Consider the following 15,686-nt stretch of genomic DNA (forward strand, 5'->3'; position numbering starts at 1 on the left):
GATTACATGAATAACATAAAAATGATGTACGAAATAATATTTGTATATTATAGTATATAAGTAAAATGATGACACACCATGTGTGTATTACAGTTATACTATCAATCATGGACGTACAGCAGGGTTTCCAACACATTAATTTATAAGTGGCAGATTGCCACAACTAAATCATCTGCTGCCAAAAATTCATTTTTGGAGCTGGACTGTGAATTAGAAGTACTATGTGAATATACTGTATATACTGCAAAACTGCAATGGAAACACTTTTTTCACTTTTACAGGTCACATGATGAAGAACTGGCTACGTCAGGCACGATGCAACGGACGCTACAATGGATGTTACTGCATCGCATAACTTCAAAAGTTTGGCGGATCATCTGCAAGTTTTGAGTCCAAAATTCCTCTGTGAAATCGTGGACTATCACCTCCAAGAAATCCCTCATACGTGGCTTCTCCCATGTGTAAGAGGCTTGCCTTTCCATTATTGATCGTAACACGCCTATGTCACCTTTGGTTGGAAATAATGACAGCTGGTGCTGCGGCTGCAATAGAAATAAACCTGCTAATGTTTTAAACATCCATCGGCATGCTTCTTGAAATGTAAAAATGCAGTCATCTCACAATTGTGTTTTATCAAAATTTTGAAAATTTTGCACGAATCTGTACTTGAAACCTGCCTAGAGAAACTTAACTGTTCGATATTCTGGGTCTAAAAATGTACTTTTACTTACAAACTGCTCCTCTCATCTATCAATCTGATCTGACCAGCTGTAAACAGATCGACTGATCAATTATCTACCCCGCAGGTGACAAACTGCTGCAGAGGAAAAAAGAACTCATGAAGAGCTCCACCTGTTGCGCTGCATTCAAAGACCTGCAAAAACCTCTGATTTTAGAGAGCGACGCACAAGCATTTAAAAGATGCCAAAAAAAAAGAAACTAACACGTCAACATCATGAATTTATAATCAGATTGATTGATAAAAACAGATAAACCTGAACTAAAAACAGCAAATCTTGGGAGGAAAAGCATCCCGTCATCTTTGAGCTGGACGGAAATCAATACATGCACAACATAAACCTCGACAAGTGACAAATGAAGTTCACGAGCTCAAGTCAGCACTTCCTACACAACCACGAGGCCAAACACCGAAGCTCGAAGCAAGACGAGCGGACAGCTCAACAACATAATGATGTGGAGGCTGCAGGAGGTGGGAGGTGGTACACCTGCTGACCAGCTAACGCATCAACTGATAACACTTAACCTTGTGTCAAATAAAACACAAACTATCAAGAATTTTACACAATTACAGTTATAAAACATTCAAACATTCCTTAAACATATTAAGGTGACATATAATGCATAGTATCTTAATTATTTAAAAATATAAGGTTGCTTAAATTGGCAACCATGTTTTTTAGCTTTGGCAACCAAAAGCTGGTGCCTGTTTGCAAGCCTGACAGCCACTTTTAAAAGTTACTGTTGAGTGACCATGGTTAAATAACAATACAGGAGATATTTTTAAGATAAATGTAGTTGATGACAGAGATTCAGCTGGTGGTTTATCGTGGTACGGCACAGAGTCTATAAGGTTTAGGACACAGAGTGGCTCCTAACTTGTAATCCAGACTGGGCTGCTCTCCAGCGGGGGCTGAGAAAGAAAACCTCTGAAGGAGGGAGGTGAAGAAGAGGAATAACTCCATCCTGGCCAGCTGCTCCCCGAGACACACACGCTTTCCTGAGAACACACAACACAACAGACGAACTGCACATACACACTTTTTTCCCACTTTGACTGCATGATAATGCTGCAGCTCAGAGTCTGAAACAGCCAGAGAATACAATAAGAGATTCCCTCCCATGTACGTTAAACAGTTTACCGTTTAAAACCCAAACAAATTGACTTGATTTCTTTCAAAAACATGGAAGGAAGGCAATGAGCAGCTACAGAAGAAATGACCCAAAAAATCAACAAGAAATTGTAAAAGTGAAAACACAAACCAATAAGGAAATGACCTGGGAAAAATGTTTTAAATATAACCATTTTTTGCAACATTAATTAAAACGTGTTACTATGATAATTATTAATATAGCTACAGTTATTATAATTTCCCCTAATGTTTGTCTTTCTTCTCTAGACACTTTTCCATAGCTTATTTAATTTCATTATCTATCTGTCTATCTATCTATCTATCTATCTGTCTATATGTAGAAAGAGAGAAATTTGCATTTTGTGGAACATTTTTCACCGACTTACTCATTTTGAAACATCTCATGTTTTTCAAAGAATTGGCACTAATTTGCTCAGGATTCAAAGGTTTAAATACTTGTTGAAGGAATCTGAAAACAGCACAAAAATGATGTTGCTCCAGACTTCAAAGGGTTAAACAGGCAAATGATTCACTTTCTTCTGTAAAGCACATTGAGGATCAAACGACAAAATACTGAGTTTTTGAGGGTTTTAACTGCTGACTGACCTGCTGAAAAAGGAATGAAGGCCTCTCTCTTTCTGAATTTTCCGTCCTGGTCCAGAAAATGTTGAGGGTTGAAGGATTGTGGAGTTTCCCAAATCGACTCATCACGTAGGATCGAGATCAGTGTGGGCATGACAAATGTGCCCTGAGAAAGTGCCATTAATACAAACGGTTAATAAGTGTTGGGGATACAGATACGCAGGACATGTAGGGCGCTACATATCTTAGGGTTGTGTATGTTGTTATGTAGGGATGTGTATGATTGCATACATATCTGTTGATGAAAAAGAAGAAAGAAGGACTGAGCAATAACAATAAGAGCAAAATATTATGCATCATAATAAGAGTAACAAATAATAGCACATATATAAAAATGAATACAGTTACAAAGAACCAATAGCATAGAGTTACATTATGATGCGTTCAAGCTCTTTTCCGTGAGTATTGAGAGAAGGTAAATTTTCATGATGTGTTCAAATGTCATTTCGTAAAATGTTATCTTTTGGTGAGAAACACAAATAAATACAGCTGTGTGAAGGAGACATTTATGGATGTTTTCACAGAAATACAAAATCTCTCTGTAGTAGTTTTGCATCTTTTTGTTGTTTTGCGTCTCTTTGTGGTCATTTAGTGTCTCTCTATGGTTGTTTTGCCCTTTCTTGCATTTCCTTTGTGTGTCTATATGGCCTTTTTGTGTCTTTCGGGTGCATCCCCGAATATAACACGAACCATTACATACTCACAATCTGTGATGCAATTCTTTGTCATACCAACATCACGTACCTTTGGGAGTGTGTACTTGTCAAGCGTGGTCTCCTTGTTTGTCATGCGCATCACATTGAGGGGAATGATGTTGGCCATTCTCTGTATCTCATGGATGACTGCATCAGTGTAGGGCATGTTTTCTCTGTCAGTCATAGACGGCTGTTTGGATGAACCAATGACAGCATCTATCTCAGCCTGGACTTGCTCTGCACACGGTGAAAACAGGAAACAGTGTGAGTCTGGTTCTGCATCAACGACTGAGGGGGCGAAATCATGTACAGCACATCCCACACACTTACTCTCCCAATGACTCTGATCTGACAGAGACCTCTGATTCAGGAATCAGTTGTACAGATATTACTTACGTTGTATGTGAGGGTAGTAGATCATGTAGAGAAGTCCCCAGTGTAAAGTTGTGGTAGTGGTTTCAGTTCCAGCACCAAACAGGTCCAGAGCGCAAAAACATAAATTATCAAAACTAAAACCAGGAACGTTGTCCTTCATCTGTCAATAACACAAGAGACAGTTTCTATTGTCAGCTGACATGCTTCATTAGAAAACACAAGAGGACAAACACAATACAGACATAAAGTCACTGACCTCTTCCATCTCTGTGAGGAAGCAGTCGATGTAGTCTCTTGGTGAGGAGGGGTCAATGCTTTCTCTGTGTTCGCTGATCTTTATTTGAATAAAGTCAATTAAATTTTGTGTCAGAGAGAAAATCCTCCTGTGAGGTCCAGGCAGCCGCTTCATCAGCCAGGGTGCTAGGTTATAAATCTACAGAGCACAAAGACCAGAGCATCAGCGCAGAAAGCAGCAGACAGGTGGAAGCTGTGGTAAATCAACAAACAGTCCCTGTAAATCACAATGAAAATACTGCAATATAAAATTACATATAACGTGATAGAGGATTTATCGCTATTACCAACTCCTAAACAAAGCTGTAACTTATTTGCATGTGTCACAGTAGGAACAGCACAGATGTAAATGTTAAAATTGATGATGGCTGAATTCATTTCTGACAATATTTCACCCTAAATCCTACAAACTGAAACTTAAACTTAAGGGATTGATCCTGATTTTAAAAAGATGACTGCGTCTCGTTCACAGAGGAGGCTCACCTGTGCCCACACACCTCCCTCTAAGTACAATAGCTCATTGAAGTCCTGAAGAATTCTCTGGTGCTTCTCGTCAGTGTACTCAAAACGCTCCCCGAACACCAGGCAGCAGATGATGTTGGACACAGCATTGTTGATCAGTGCCTGGGCATTAAAAGGCTTCCCTGTCAAATAAAGAGAACGTATAAATAAGACACAGAAAAAAGGACACAAAGTAAAAACATAAAATGTGTATTTAAAGTACTGTGTGTAAACATTAAGAGATGCAAACTAATCCTACAATTTTTGTAAGAGTTGTAAGAAATTACAACTCTGTAATTTGTGCTGCCGGTGGAGTACAATAGTTAGATACAGGAAGAGAGAATAAGACGATAACTGTTTTGCACATTCCTAATTTTAAATTAGTCAAGGAATTATGTTCATTTGATTTTTGGTATGAATGTATTGAGGTACATATATAAGCATTACTGTAAAAACAGATGTGTATATGTTGTTATTATTATTATTATGTATTTATCTCTTTTTTTCATTCATCTGTTTTTTTTTACCATGCCTACCCATAACTACTTTATTTATATTTGATGATATGTTTGTGTACAGTTTTCCTTTGTTTTTTTTTTTCTCTTTTTCTTTAAAATTTGTTATGTAGGAGGGAAGGGATGGGGCTCTTGAATGTTTGTTCTGGTTATTCAAAATGAACTAAAAAGCCGATAAACATAATTTGATTAAAATAAAATAAAGTGTGTGACATACAGATTATGAAACATTAACAGGTTGGTGTATATATATATATATATATATATATATATATATATATATATAGTTATATATACACTTTTGCCCATAAAGTTGGAATAATTTTTTTTTACCTCTTTCCATGAAATTATTGTAAAAATGTGATTTATTCTTGACAGATAAAGTGAATATCTTCTCAAAACTTTATTAATCAGTCTCTTCCAAACATATCACAATAACAATGAAACCTCAATTAATCTTTACAAACTGTAGAAAACTACATTATTCCAACTTCATGGGCGACCCTGTATATATAAATATATAAGCACACACAAAGAGTGCCAGCCAAGACAGAGCAAACAGAGTCGGCCCCTTTAGATAATGAAACATGGAACAGAGAGTCGCGTAGGCGGAGGTGCATGGTCCAGCGCTCAGCACTGTCGGTGCGCGCTTCTGTGTTGTTATAAAGTGGAGCAAAGGTAAAGGGGCGTCACATGCCCTGTAAGAGGTATTATTATTGATTCTATGTTGCTCGTTGAAAACTAGTATTTGTTCCAGTGCCTTGCTGAAGGGACAAAGCCTCAGCGAGGTAATGGCACTCCTGCTGGATGGATGGCTCAAGCGTCTTCTTGCCCAAACCAAAGTTTCTGAGCGTACGAAGAGCAAACCTCCTCTGCTCCTTCCACTGAGTGCCATTCGATATCACCAGACCTTTCGAAAACACAAAACAGCGTTAGACCGAAAGTAGCTTGAAATGGGTGAAACAAACAGCTGGATAAAAGCTAATGAACCTTAACACACGCTACCTTTATTCCCCGTTATTTCTTCAAACAGTGGTATGGAAGGACGATCCATGTAGTCCTCTCCATTTTGGACCAGGGCCTCTCTCACAAGCTTGTAGCCGTAGAGGACCACAACCCTTCCACCAAAGAGCTGCAGGCTGAAAATGTTTCCATATTTCTCTGCAAACTGAACACAGAGAGCACATTGGTGTTTTGGTTCAACATCGAGATAACATTTAGTGTTGAGATAACAACAGGCACCTCTGTCAATGGTGTGTAATCTTTGGATTTGACTTTTTTTAGGGGGAGTTATTGGCAGAAATGGTATATAATATGATAAGCGTGTTTTCTTTAGTGAATAATCACCTGAAAACAAGAATCATTGTGTTTTCATTACCTTTACCTCAGGAAATAAAACTTGCAATTTTAGACATCTTTTAAATCACTTCTTCAAACTAACTTTTACAGACTTGCTTTTATGTGATGTTACCTTCATTTATTTCTGTTTTTTTTTATCCCTTTCACTCTACTCATTCATTTTGCTGCTCTTACTTTATTATTCTTATTTATTTTGCCCTGAAGAAATGCCATATTTATTTATTCTGTATCCTTCTTATGTTCTGTTATTGCCAATTTTATTATGCTTTGCATCTATCTCTTATTTTTCAATTTTTATCTTCTTATATTTGTTTTATCCCCACTGTTGTGAGGTCGTCTCAACATATATGCTCAATGTGCAGTTAAAATCAAAGGACCGACTTTCAATCAGCTTTGTATCATAACAACATCGGTAACTGTTATAATGTGCAAATGAAATACGATAAACTTCCCTCCATCTTAGCAGCAGCCAAATCTCCCCGCTCATCTCTCAGTTAAAATCTGCTGAATGAAACACGTCATCCGAACTACACATGTACATCTGCATTTTCGTATACCCGCCACGGCAGACATAAAGAGTACAGAAGCAGATTTTGTTACTGTATTGCCTATTTTTTGCCTAAATGTTTTCAGAATCATATTTTAGTGCACAGTTTGGCTGTAACACGAGAATTTCTGAAAAAGAAGCAGGCGCCAAACTGTTTCCTGTATTGTAAAAATGCAGGCTTTAAAAAGGGAGTTGAAACAGTTAACCTAAGCAGCACTAATCAAATATAAACAAGACACATAGCTGCATTGTCTAATTTGCACCTAAAATGTTTTCAAAAACATAGATTTTTCACTGTAATTCAAGATCCTTTGTTAGCAGCTGTGTGCTATATTGTTTGCTATGGAAAAACCGCAAAGCTCAAAATATGTCACCATATATAGCAGGAGCATATAATGTTGTGGTGCAGCGCAGTGCATTCTGGTAGTTGTAGGTTTTCTACCTCTCGTGCAAACGCAAATGCCACAGCCCTTTTCCTCTGTTTTCTTTGATCACGTTGCACCGACTTCAAGTATTTGCATCTTTTGACAACATCTGACATGACCCCATCTTTGACACGCTGCTTTCAAGCCACTAACGTCTGGCTCCAGAAAACTCCAATTACTGCTAACACCAACCTCTTTATCACAATATATTTCATGTGAATTAGTGTTTTCTTAACTGTGCAATTATCACATTTATTTGACAGAGGACGGTGTAGAAATGGGTGGGAGACAGATAGATATTTACAACATGAAACTAAGGTTCAAAGGCTGAATTAAACACAGGGCACTGCGGTTGTGCCCTGTTGCATGCACAGTTATCAACTCGGCTATCACGGCACTCCTTTTATTAACAAGTGAAATGAGGGCACTCAAGTTATTTAATCCTGTGTAAATAAATCTTGCACTTAAGTTAATGATTTTTTACATTTCCCACAGGAGCATGTTTGAAACTTTTTGCAGCTCTGAAATGTTTTTTTTTCTGGCTTTATCTTTTATATCCAGAAGTACAGAAAGTGATGTACAATGTTATCTTCCATTAAGGAAAAGGAAAACACAACAGACAATCTATTTCCCAGAAAGGGTTGTGATACTGTACACTCAAGTAACTAAATCTTTATTTAAGTATTGTACTTACGTTTTGATTTTTAGGTACTTTCTAAGGGAAAATATTACTTAATTATATTGATTACAAAGATACATGAATATGATCAACAAATAAATTGTCATGTACTATTACTTAATTATCCTAGTAGGAATTCTATAGTGCCATCCTTACCAGCTGCAGCATTAAAGTGATGCACAAACTGATTTTACAAAGTGCCTCTTAAAACCACTCATTAATGAGACTACTTTTATCACTTTTAGTATTTTTTGACTGCAACATTTTTGTACTTTAAATTAAGCAAATCCCTACATGCAAATCTTTTTTTCCCCCTTGCAACAGAGTTTCCCTACACTGTGGTTTTGCTATTTTTTGTTATGCAAAAGTATGAGTACCACCGTGCATACTGGTTTTGGTAAATACCTCTCTCATCTGCAGGTGGATCCTGGTGGGACTTATGCGTGGAAGGTCACCAACGAAAGGAAAAGGCCATGGGCCTGGAGGAAAGTTTGGCGGCGCTCTGTTCTTCAAAATATCAGCCAACAATAGAAAAACACACAGAAATATCAAAATGCTGCTGCCGTCCATCCAATCAAGGCCGAGTACACTGACCATGGTCTCCATTTTTTAGCGTACTTATTTTACATTGTCAACTTCGCTATTGTGACTGGACTGAGCTCAGTGATGTCCAGTGAGTGGGCGTAATGTTTTTGACTGCAAATCAGTGTCATATAAGGACAATACTTCCGGTGCGCGTCCCTGAATTTCAAAGTAAAAGCCCAAATAATAAATAGAAAAAGGTTACCAATCAGTACTCGTCTTTTTTAATGTAAAAATAGCAGTACATAGTGCGAAAGTAAACATCTTTTATTTAAGTAAAATAGCCTTCTCAAAGCGTTTATTATGCAGGATGGCATATTTTACAATTCTATTTATTAAAACTTTTGATTATAATCAGACTAAAGATGCATTAACCCTTTGAAAGCTCAGACGATTAAAAAAAATGTTTCACACATTATGCAAAAGTAGTAAAATGTGACCATTTGGGTAATCATTTGGGTAATTTCATACTGCAGAAATAGAGATTTTTTTTGGCCTCATTCATTAGTGTGAATTAATGTGTGAATGCTGTATCCAGGTCTCTTTATGTATCCATGGCTCATTTCTGTGAAAGGTACTCAGTGGTGCATGAAGCCAAAAAAGTTTAACTACCGAGTATAAAAATGACCACTTACTTCTGGTTTAGCACTCGGCTAACTCAAATGAGTTTATGATTGGGGCTGCAGTAGAGACTTGGGAACCAAAGGGTTCAAGTCCCTGTCCTGACCAATTATGGTCACCTGGGCACTGCTGAGGTGCCCTTGAGCAAGACCAACCTCCAACTTTGTTTGGAGCGCCTCTCAATGGGCAGCCCCCTCGTGCTGACATCTCTCCATTTAAAGCATGTGTGTAGGTTTACTTTGTGCATGTGTGTATATCAGGCCTGTGTGTATGCAACATAAATAACAACAGAGTGGAAAAAATATAATAAAATTCCCTCAGTATTAATAATGCGTGTCTTATTCTTGTAGGATGATTCTTGGCCTTGTTTTTCATCTCAGAGGCCTCCGGTGTTACATAACACTTTGGGGCCTTTTTTTCCTGACAGCTTCCTCCACTCATCACCATGATAACGTGAGACACATCCTGTCTGCACGGGCAAACTGATTTTACAAAGGGCCTCTTAAAGTCACTCTTTCTTGATAATTAGAGCAGAAACCTTCTTCTTGGGGTTTTTGATGTTAACTTCAATTATGCTGAGAAATTATATATTTAAAAAGGTCAAAGTCTTGATGGTCTGGGTATCATCAGGTCTTCCAGTAATTTCATTTTTTCTGAAGTAGCATACATACTGGATGTCTGTGGTAAGATCTTACAGAGTTGACATCTGTTGGGCTGATAAAAGGGTATATATTTATGAATTTTACAGCAGTTTTATTAAGGAGCCATTTTTCAGGATTAAAGTTGCTAAAGTTCTCTCAATGCAAATCAAAATACTTAGTTTTGATATAGAAGGGCTGCTGATTTGACCTGTTATGGTTGTGACACAACGAATAGCTATATTATTTAATGAATTTATATTTAAAAAATTAATTAATTAAAAAACAGAAAATTTATCAGGACTGGAGCAGCATTCCTGTCTTTTTGGAAACCAGGGTGTGAAGCAGGAATCCTCAGGAATCCTTATGATTTTAAAAATAATTTCCATGTGAGGTTTTCTAAGAAGCTGCTAAAAATGTTGCTGTGGCCATATTACATTTTAAGTATTTCCACTATGCATACACACATGTAATTTTGGTCAGGTCCTGGAATTAAGGAAAAAGAGGGACAAATACACCAAATGATGCACAGATACTTTCTTACCCTTAATAATCAATGACTAAAAATGGCTAGCATATGTTCACTTTTCGGCAATGAAAACCTAATGCCTGGTTACCAGCCTGGCAACCACTTTTTTCTTTTTGATAAATTTCAAGATAAATGTAGTTGACGACAGAGATTCAGCTGGTGGTTTATCGTGGTACGGCACAGAGTCTATAAGGTTTAGGACACAGAGTGGCTCCTAACTTGTAATCCAGACTGGGCTGCTCCCCAGCGGGGGCTGAGAAAGAAAACCTCTGAAGGAGGGAGGTGAAGAAGAGGAATAACTCCATCCTGGCCAGCTGCTCCCCGAGACACACACGCTTCCCTGAGAGCACACAACACAATAGATGAGCTGCATTCAGAGCATTTTTATTCACTTTGACCACATGATAATACTGCAGCTCAGAGTCTGAAACAACCAGAGATACAATAAAAGATTCCCCCCCATGTATAATTACCAGTTAAAGACCAGTTAACTAGTTAAATGCCTCTTTTCATACTTTCTTCTGTAAAGCATGTTGAGGTTTAAGCAACAAAATACTGAGGTTTAGAGGGTTGTATCTGCTAACTGACCTGCTGAAAAAGGAAGGAAGGCCTCTCTCTTCTTGAATTTGCCTTCCTGGTCTAGAAAATGTTTTGGGTTGAAGGAGTGCGTAGTTTCCCAAATTGACTCATCACGCAGAACTGAAGTCAGTGTGGGCAGGATCAGGGTGCCCTGAGGAAATGCCATTAATGAAAACAGTAGTTTGCTCTCAGTTGGTTTAAATATGTGTTACATTAAGTTTATCTTAATTATCGAAAGGACTCTGTGCAATGACATTTATTATTTAAAAGAAATGAAAACATGGTTACTCCAAAAACAATACAATACTATACAACAGAAAAGACAAGACAAGCAGATGTCCCACATTACAAAGTGCTGCCTGTTGGGATCATAACTCAAAAAAGTAATGTATTATACATTACTCATTACTTTTTTAAAAAAAACTAATATACAATTATAATAGTTTATTTTTGTAGCACTTATCCAAACCAATGTTACAAAGTGCTTTACACATAGAATCCCAATAAAACACACACACACACACACACACACACAAATAATAAGAAAAATAAAACACAAAAGAAAAATGTAAAACAATGGTTAAATTGGCAATGTCAGGGGTAAGGTATAGTCTCCGTGTATCTGGGTGTGTGTGTGTCTGTGTGTCGATCTCTCTCCCTCTCTGTTTAGACACTGACAAATATGTGAAAGCTTTGGATGTATATTTTGTAATTACATCATTTATATCATATCAAATATATCCTTTATATTGCTTATTTAGTACTTTCCAGACATATTGCAAAACTATTGCTACAGATTGTGAGCTCCATCCTGCAGCGCATCCAGTGTGAACAGCTCTATTGCACAATACAGGCACCAAAAGGAAGTGGAGTGCACTCAATAGAAAACTGCCACACTTTGCTGCGCTTTCACGTCTAGTGTAAACACGGCGCAGCGCTTAACATTACATGCTCACATACCTTTGGAAGTGTGTACTTGTCGAGTGTGGTCTCCTTGTTTGTCATGTGAAGCAAATTGAGGGGAATGATGTTGGCCATTCTCTGTATCTCATGGATGACTGCATCAGTATAGGGCATGTTTTCTCTGTCAGTCATAGACGGCTGTTTGGATGAACCAACAACAGCATCTATCTCAGCCTGGACTTGCTCTGCACACGGTGAAAACAGGAAACAGTGTGAGTCTGTGTTCTGCATCGACGACTGAGGGGGCGAAATCATGTATAGCACATCCCACACACTTACTCTCCCAATGACTCTGATCTGACAGAGACCTCTGATTCAGGAATCAGTTGGTACAGATATTACTTACGTTGTATGTGAGGGTAGTAGATCATGTAGAGAAGTCCCCAGTGTAAAGTTGTGGTAGTGGTTTCAGTTCCAGCACCAAACAGGTCCAGAGCACAAATACTCAAATTCTCTAAATTAAAGCCAGAATCTTTGTCCTTTATCTGTCAATAACACAAGAGACAGTTTCTAGTGTCAGCTGACATGCTTCATTAAAATAATACAAAAAGGACACACACAAAACTAGGGCTGCCTCTTTAAAGTTGGAGATTCGAATCATCAGTTGGAGACCCCTCAGTCGACTGTGCTTGCATACTTTGATTTACACTGTATTGACATGTTGAATTTAAAAAAGAACATGTTATAGTATTTGTTCATTTTTTTTAGTCCTGTTCCCTTTGACAACACCTTTATGTTGACGCTGGAGGTGATTTTTTTTTTTTTTTGCTAGTCACTGTGCTGTGTAGTATTCTTCTAGGGATGTTTTGGTCCCCAGATTTTGCTGTCATGATACTCTTTGATACAGGGAGCTGCAGACAGACAGCAGCATCACAGAGTAAGAGAGACTTGATGCTGTTAGGCTTTGAAAAAACATCATTTTCTCTCATCAGCTTAGAGGTGGTGAATTTACACATCACAGCAACTTAATAGAATACAGTCTCTGACTTTTGATAAAAAGCAAAAACATTTGCACATTTACAATGCATTCATGGTGCTGTTAGCTTGTTTAACATTTTACTTGAATGCTGCTGTCACACTGAACATCCAGCTGAACCCTGTTCAAAACTTAAAACCTTTATATGGAAACCAAACAAAAAAAACATGAATAGTTGAATATTCGTATTGAACTGCTGAATCTGATTCAGTCTAACATCATTCTGAGTCCAGTACAGCGCTACACAATACAGACATAAAATCACTGACCTCTTCCATCTCTGTGAGGAAGCAGTCGATGTAGTCTCTTGGTGAGGAGGGGTCAATGCTTTCTCTGTGTTCGCTGATCTTTATTTGGACAAAGTCAATTAAATCTTGTGTCAGAGAGAAAATCCTCCTGTGAGGTCCAGGCAGCCACTTCATCAGCCAGGGTACTGCGTTATAAATCTGCAGAGAATTAAAGACCAGATCATCAGAAAATCAGGCAAGAGATACTTTCAGAAGGTGTGGTAAAGCTAGTCTTTATGCTAGTCATAATCCACTCCCTGTAAATCATGAGGAATAAATATTGCATTATTACATATAACATAATAGAGGATTTATTGCTATTGTCAACTCCTAAACAAAGCTATAACCTTTTCATGTGTCTTTGAAGAACAGCGCAAGTGTAAATGTGAAAATCAGTGATGGCTGAATTGCATTTCTGCCATTATATCACATTAAATCCTACAAACTGGGCCTTTAACTTAAGGGATCAATCCTGATTTTAAAAAGATGACTGCATCTCGTTCACAGAGGAGGCTCACCTGTGCCCACAAACCTCCCTCTAAGTACACTAGCTCATTGAATTTCTTCAAAATACTCTGGTACTGCTTGTCAGTGTACTGAAAACGCTCCCCAAACACCAGGCAGCAGATGATGTTGGACACAGCATTGTTGACCAGTGCCTGGGCATTAAAAGGCTTCCCTGTAAGATAGAGAAAATGTAGATAAAACAAACAAAAAACTAGATATACCGCCATGGTTGTTTGCCTCCACGTACCAGTCAAGAGATGTCTGACTGAAAACACTGAACATAGATCTATCATTTTTGCTATACGTATCTCTGCTGATATTCATAGATAGCAGTTACATCACAACAACCAGTCCACATATATAAACATTGAACACAGAAAAACATCATTTTAGACTTATTATACATATTTGGGTTTTTTTTACAAAGCAAAGAAATATTACTATTGTCCAAGTCATGTAATAGATACTCGAGTACTTGTGTCCACCCTATCTATCTATCTATCTATCTATATTAGTTGATTGCTGATGCTTGTTGAAAAGTAGTATTTGTTCAGTGCCTTGCTGAAGGGAAAAAGCCTCAGTGAGGTATTGGCACTCCTGCTGGATGTCTGGCTCCAGCATCTTCTTGCCCAAACCAAAGTTTCTGAGCGTACGAAGAGCAAACCTCCTCTGCTCCTTCCATGAAGGGCCACTCGATGCCACCAGACCTTTTGGAAACACAAAATAGCATTAGACCAGAAATAATACCCCAATAACGAGTCCTAAAACCTGGAAATGTGTTAACAAGGAAACCAGGGCGAAGCTAACTTGCTAACGTGCAGAAAAATATCATTCCTGGGGCGCTCTATTGGAAATTGGTACAACTAACAGCTGGCTAAATATGCTTGATGCAATGTCAGTCTGATGCTACTACCCTAAGTAAATACTAGGTGACTTTTTGAACAAAATGCAAAACACACTACCTTTATTCCCAAAAAATTCTTCAAACAGTGGTATGGAGGGACGATCCATGTAGTCCTCTCCATTTTGGACCAGGGCCTCTCTCACAAGCTTGTAGCCGTAGAGGACCACAACCCTTCCACCAAAGAGCTGCAGGCTGAAAATGTTTCCATATTTCTCTGCAAACTGAACACAGAGAGCACATTGGTGTTTTTAGTTCATTTATTTGGCGTGTACTTTGAGTTTTTGTTTGGTCTATGTCCATTCACTAACATGGAGGGGCGGGCCTTAGGACCTACACATGTATCGACATGTGACCACATGTCAACATGTGGAAAACACGAGAAAATCATGTCCAATAACATATAATCATGAAATGGGCCAATCTGCATACTCACTTCTTTTATTTTAGGCATTGAACATATTTTACTGCTAACATGTTTGTACTTTACTTATACAACATTTTGATGGCAAAAGATTTAACTTATAAAAGAGTACTTCCACACTGGTATTTCCACTTTTTCTCAAGTTAAACTATCTAAGTACTTCTTCTACTACTTTGCATATTACTATTAATAAATACCTCCCCGATTTGCAGGTGGATTCTGCTGGGATCCAGGCAATGAAGGTGACCAATGAAAGGAAGAGCCAAAGGTCCTGGAGGAAAGTTTGGTGGCCGTCTGTTCTTCAAAACCTCGGTCAACAACAGAAAAACAAACAGAAATATCAAAATACTTCTGCCGTCCATCCACTCAAAGCCCAGTACACTGTATATTGCCTCCATATTTTTGTTTGTTTTACAGTGTCAACTTCTATTGAGACTTAACAGAGCACAGTAAAGTCCAGTCAGTGACTGTAACGTCTTTGTATCAAAACCATATACGCAATTTATGATCCTCACCAGTGTGATAAGATAAGACTTGTGGTTGGCAAATCTGAACTTCAAAATAAAAGTAGTGTGTGCAGTTCAGTATCCTGATCTTTTATTCATATAAAATTAGCAAAACACAGGGTAGGAATATTCTGTAACGTTAACGTCCCATCCCATTGTATTTATGAGAAGGTAGAAATCTCCACAGCCAATACTTAGCAACTGACATCAAAACAATCTAGACTGACAAACAGCACTACAGTTAAGAGGGAAAATGTATTTTTAATTATG

The 15,686-nt window shown here is 38.0% G+C and overlaps 2 protein-coding genes across 2 annotated transcripts; both read right to left on the bottom strand.

Annotated features, from left to right (window-relative positions):
• Positions 1-947: 947 nt before the first annotated feature.
• Positions 948-10,426, bottom strand: LOC121939575 (cytochrome P450 2J4-like). The gene is made up of 9 exons (XM_042482584.1): positions 8,309-10,426; positions 5,899-6,061; positions 5,654-5,803; positions 4,361-4,521; positions 3,840-4,016; positions 3,605-3,743; positions 3,258-3,445; positions 2,478-2,619; positions 948-1,738 (listed from the first exon to the last, which is right to left on the bottom strand). Exons 1-9 carry the CDS (start codon positions 8,507-8,509, stop codon positions 1,563-1,565), a joined length of 1,497 nt encoding a protein of 498 aa, XP_042338518.1. The 5' UTR covers positions 8,510-10,426; the 3' UTR covers positions 948-1,562.
• LOC121939585 (cytochrome P450 2J4-like) lies at positions 948-15,385 on the bottom strand. The gene is made up of 10 exons (XM_042482594.1): positions 15,108-15,385; positions 14,548-14,710; positions 14,143-14,292; positions 13,597-13,757; positions 13,061-13,237; positions 12,162-12,300; positions 11,813-12,000; positions 10,862-11,003; positions 10,433-10,613; positions 948-1,557 (listed from the first exon to the last, which is right to left on the bottom strand). The coding sequence occupies exons 1-9, from the start codon at positions 15,306-15,308 to the stop codon at positions 10,438-10,440; spliced, it is 1,497 nt and encodes a 498-aa protein (XP_042338528.1). The 5' UTR covers positions 15,309-15,385; the 3' UTR covers positions 948-1,557; positions 10,433-10,437.
• Between the last annotated feature and the right edge of the window lie 301 nt (positions 15,386-15,686).

This window comes from Plectropomus leopardus, chromosome 3 (genome assembly GCF_008729295.1).
Source record: "Plectropomus leopardus isolate mb chromosome 3, YSFRI_Pleo_2.0, whole genome shotgun sequence".
Lineage (NCBI taxonomy): Eukaryota > Metazoa > Chordata > Actinopteri > Perciformes > Serranidae > Plectropomus > Plectropomus leopardus.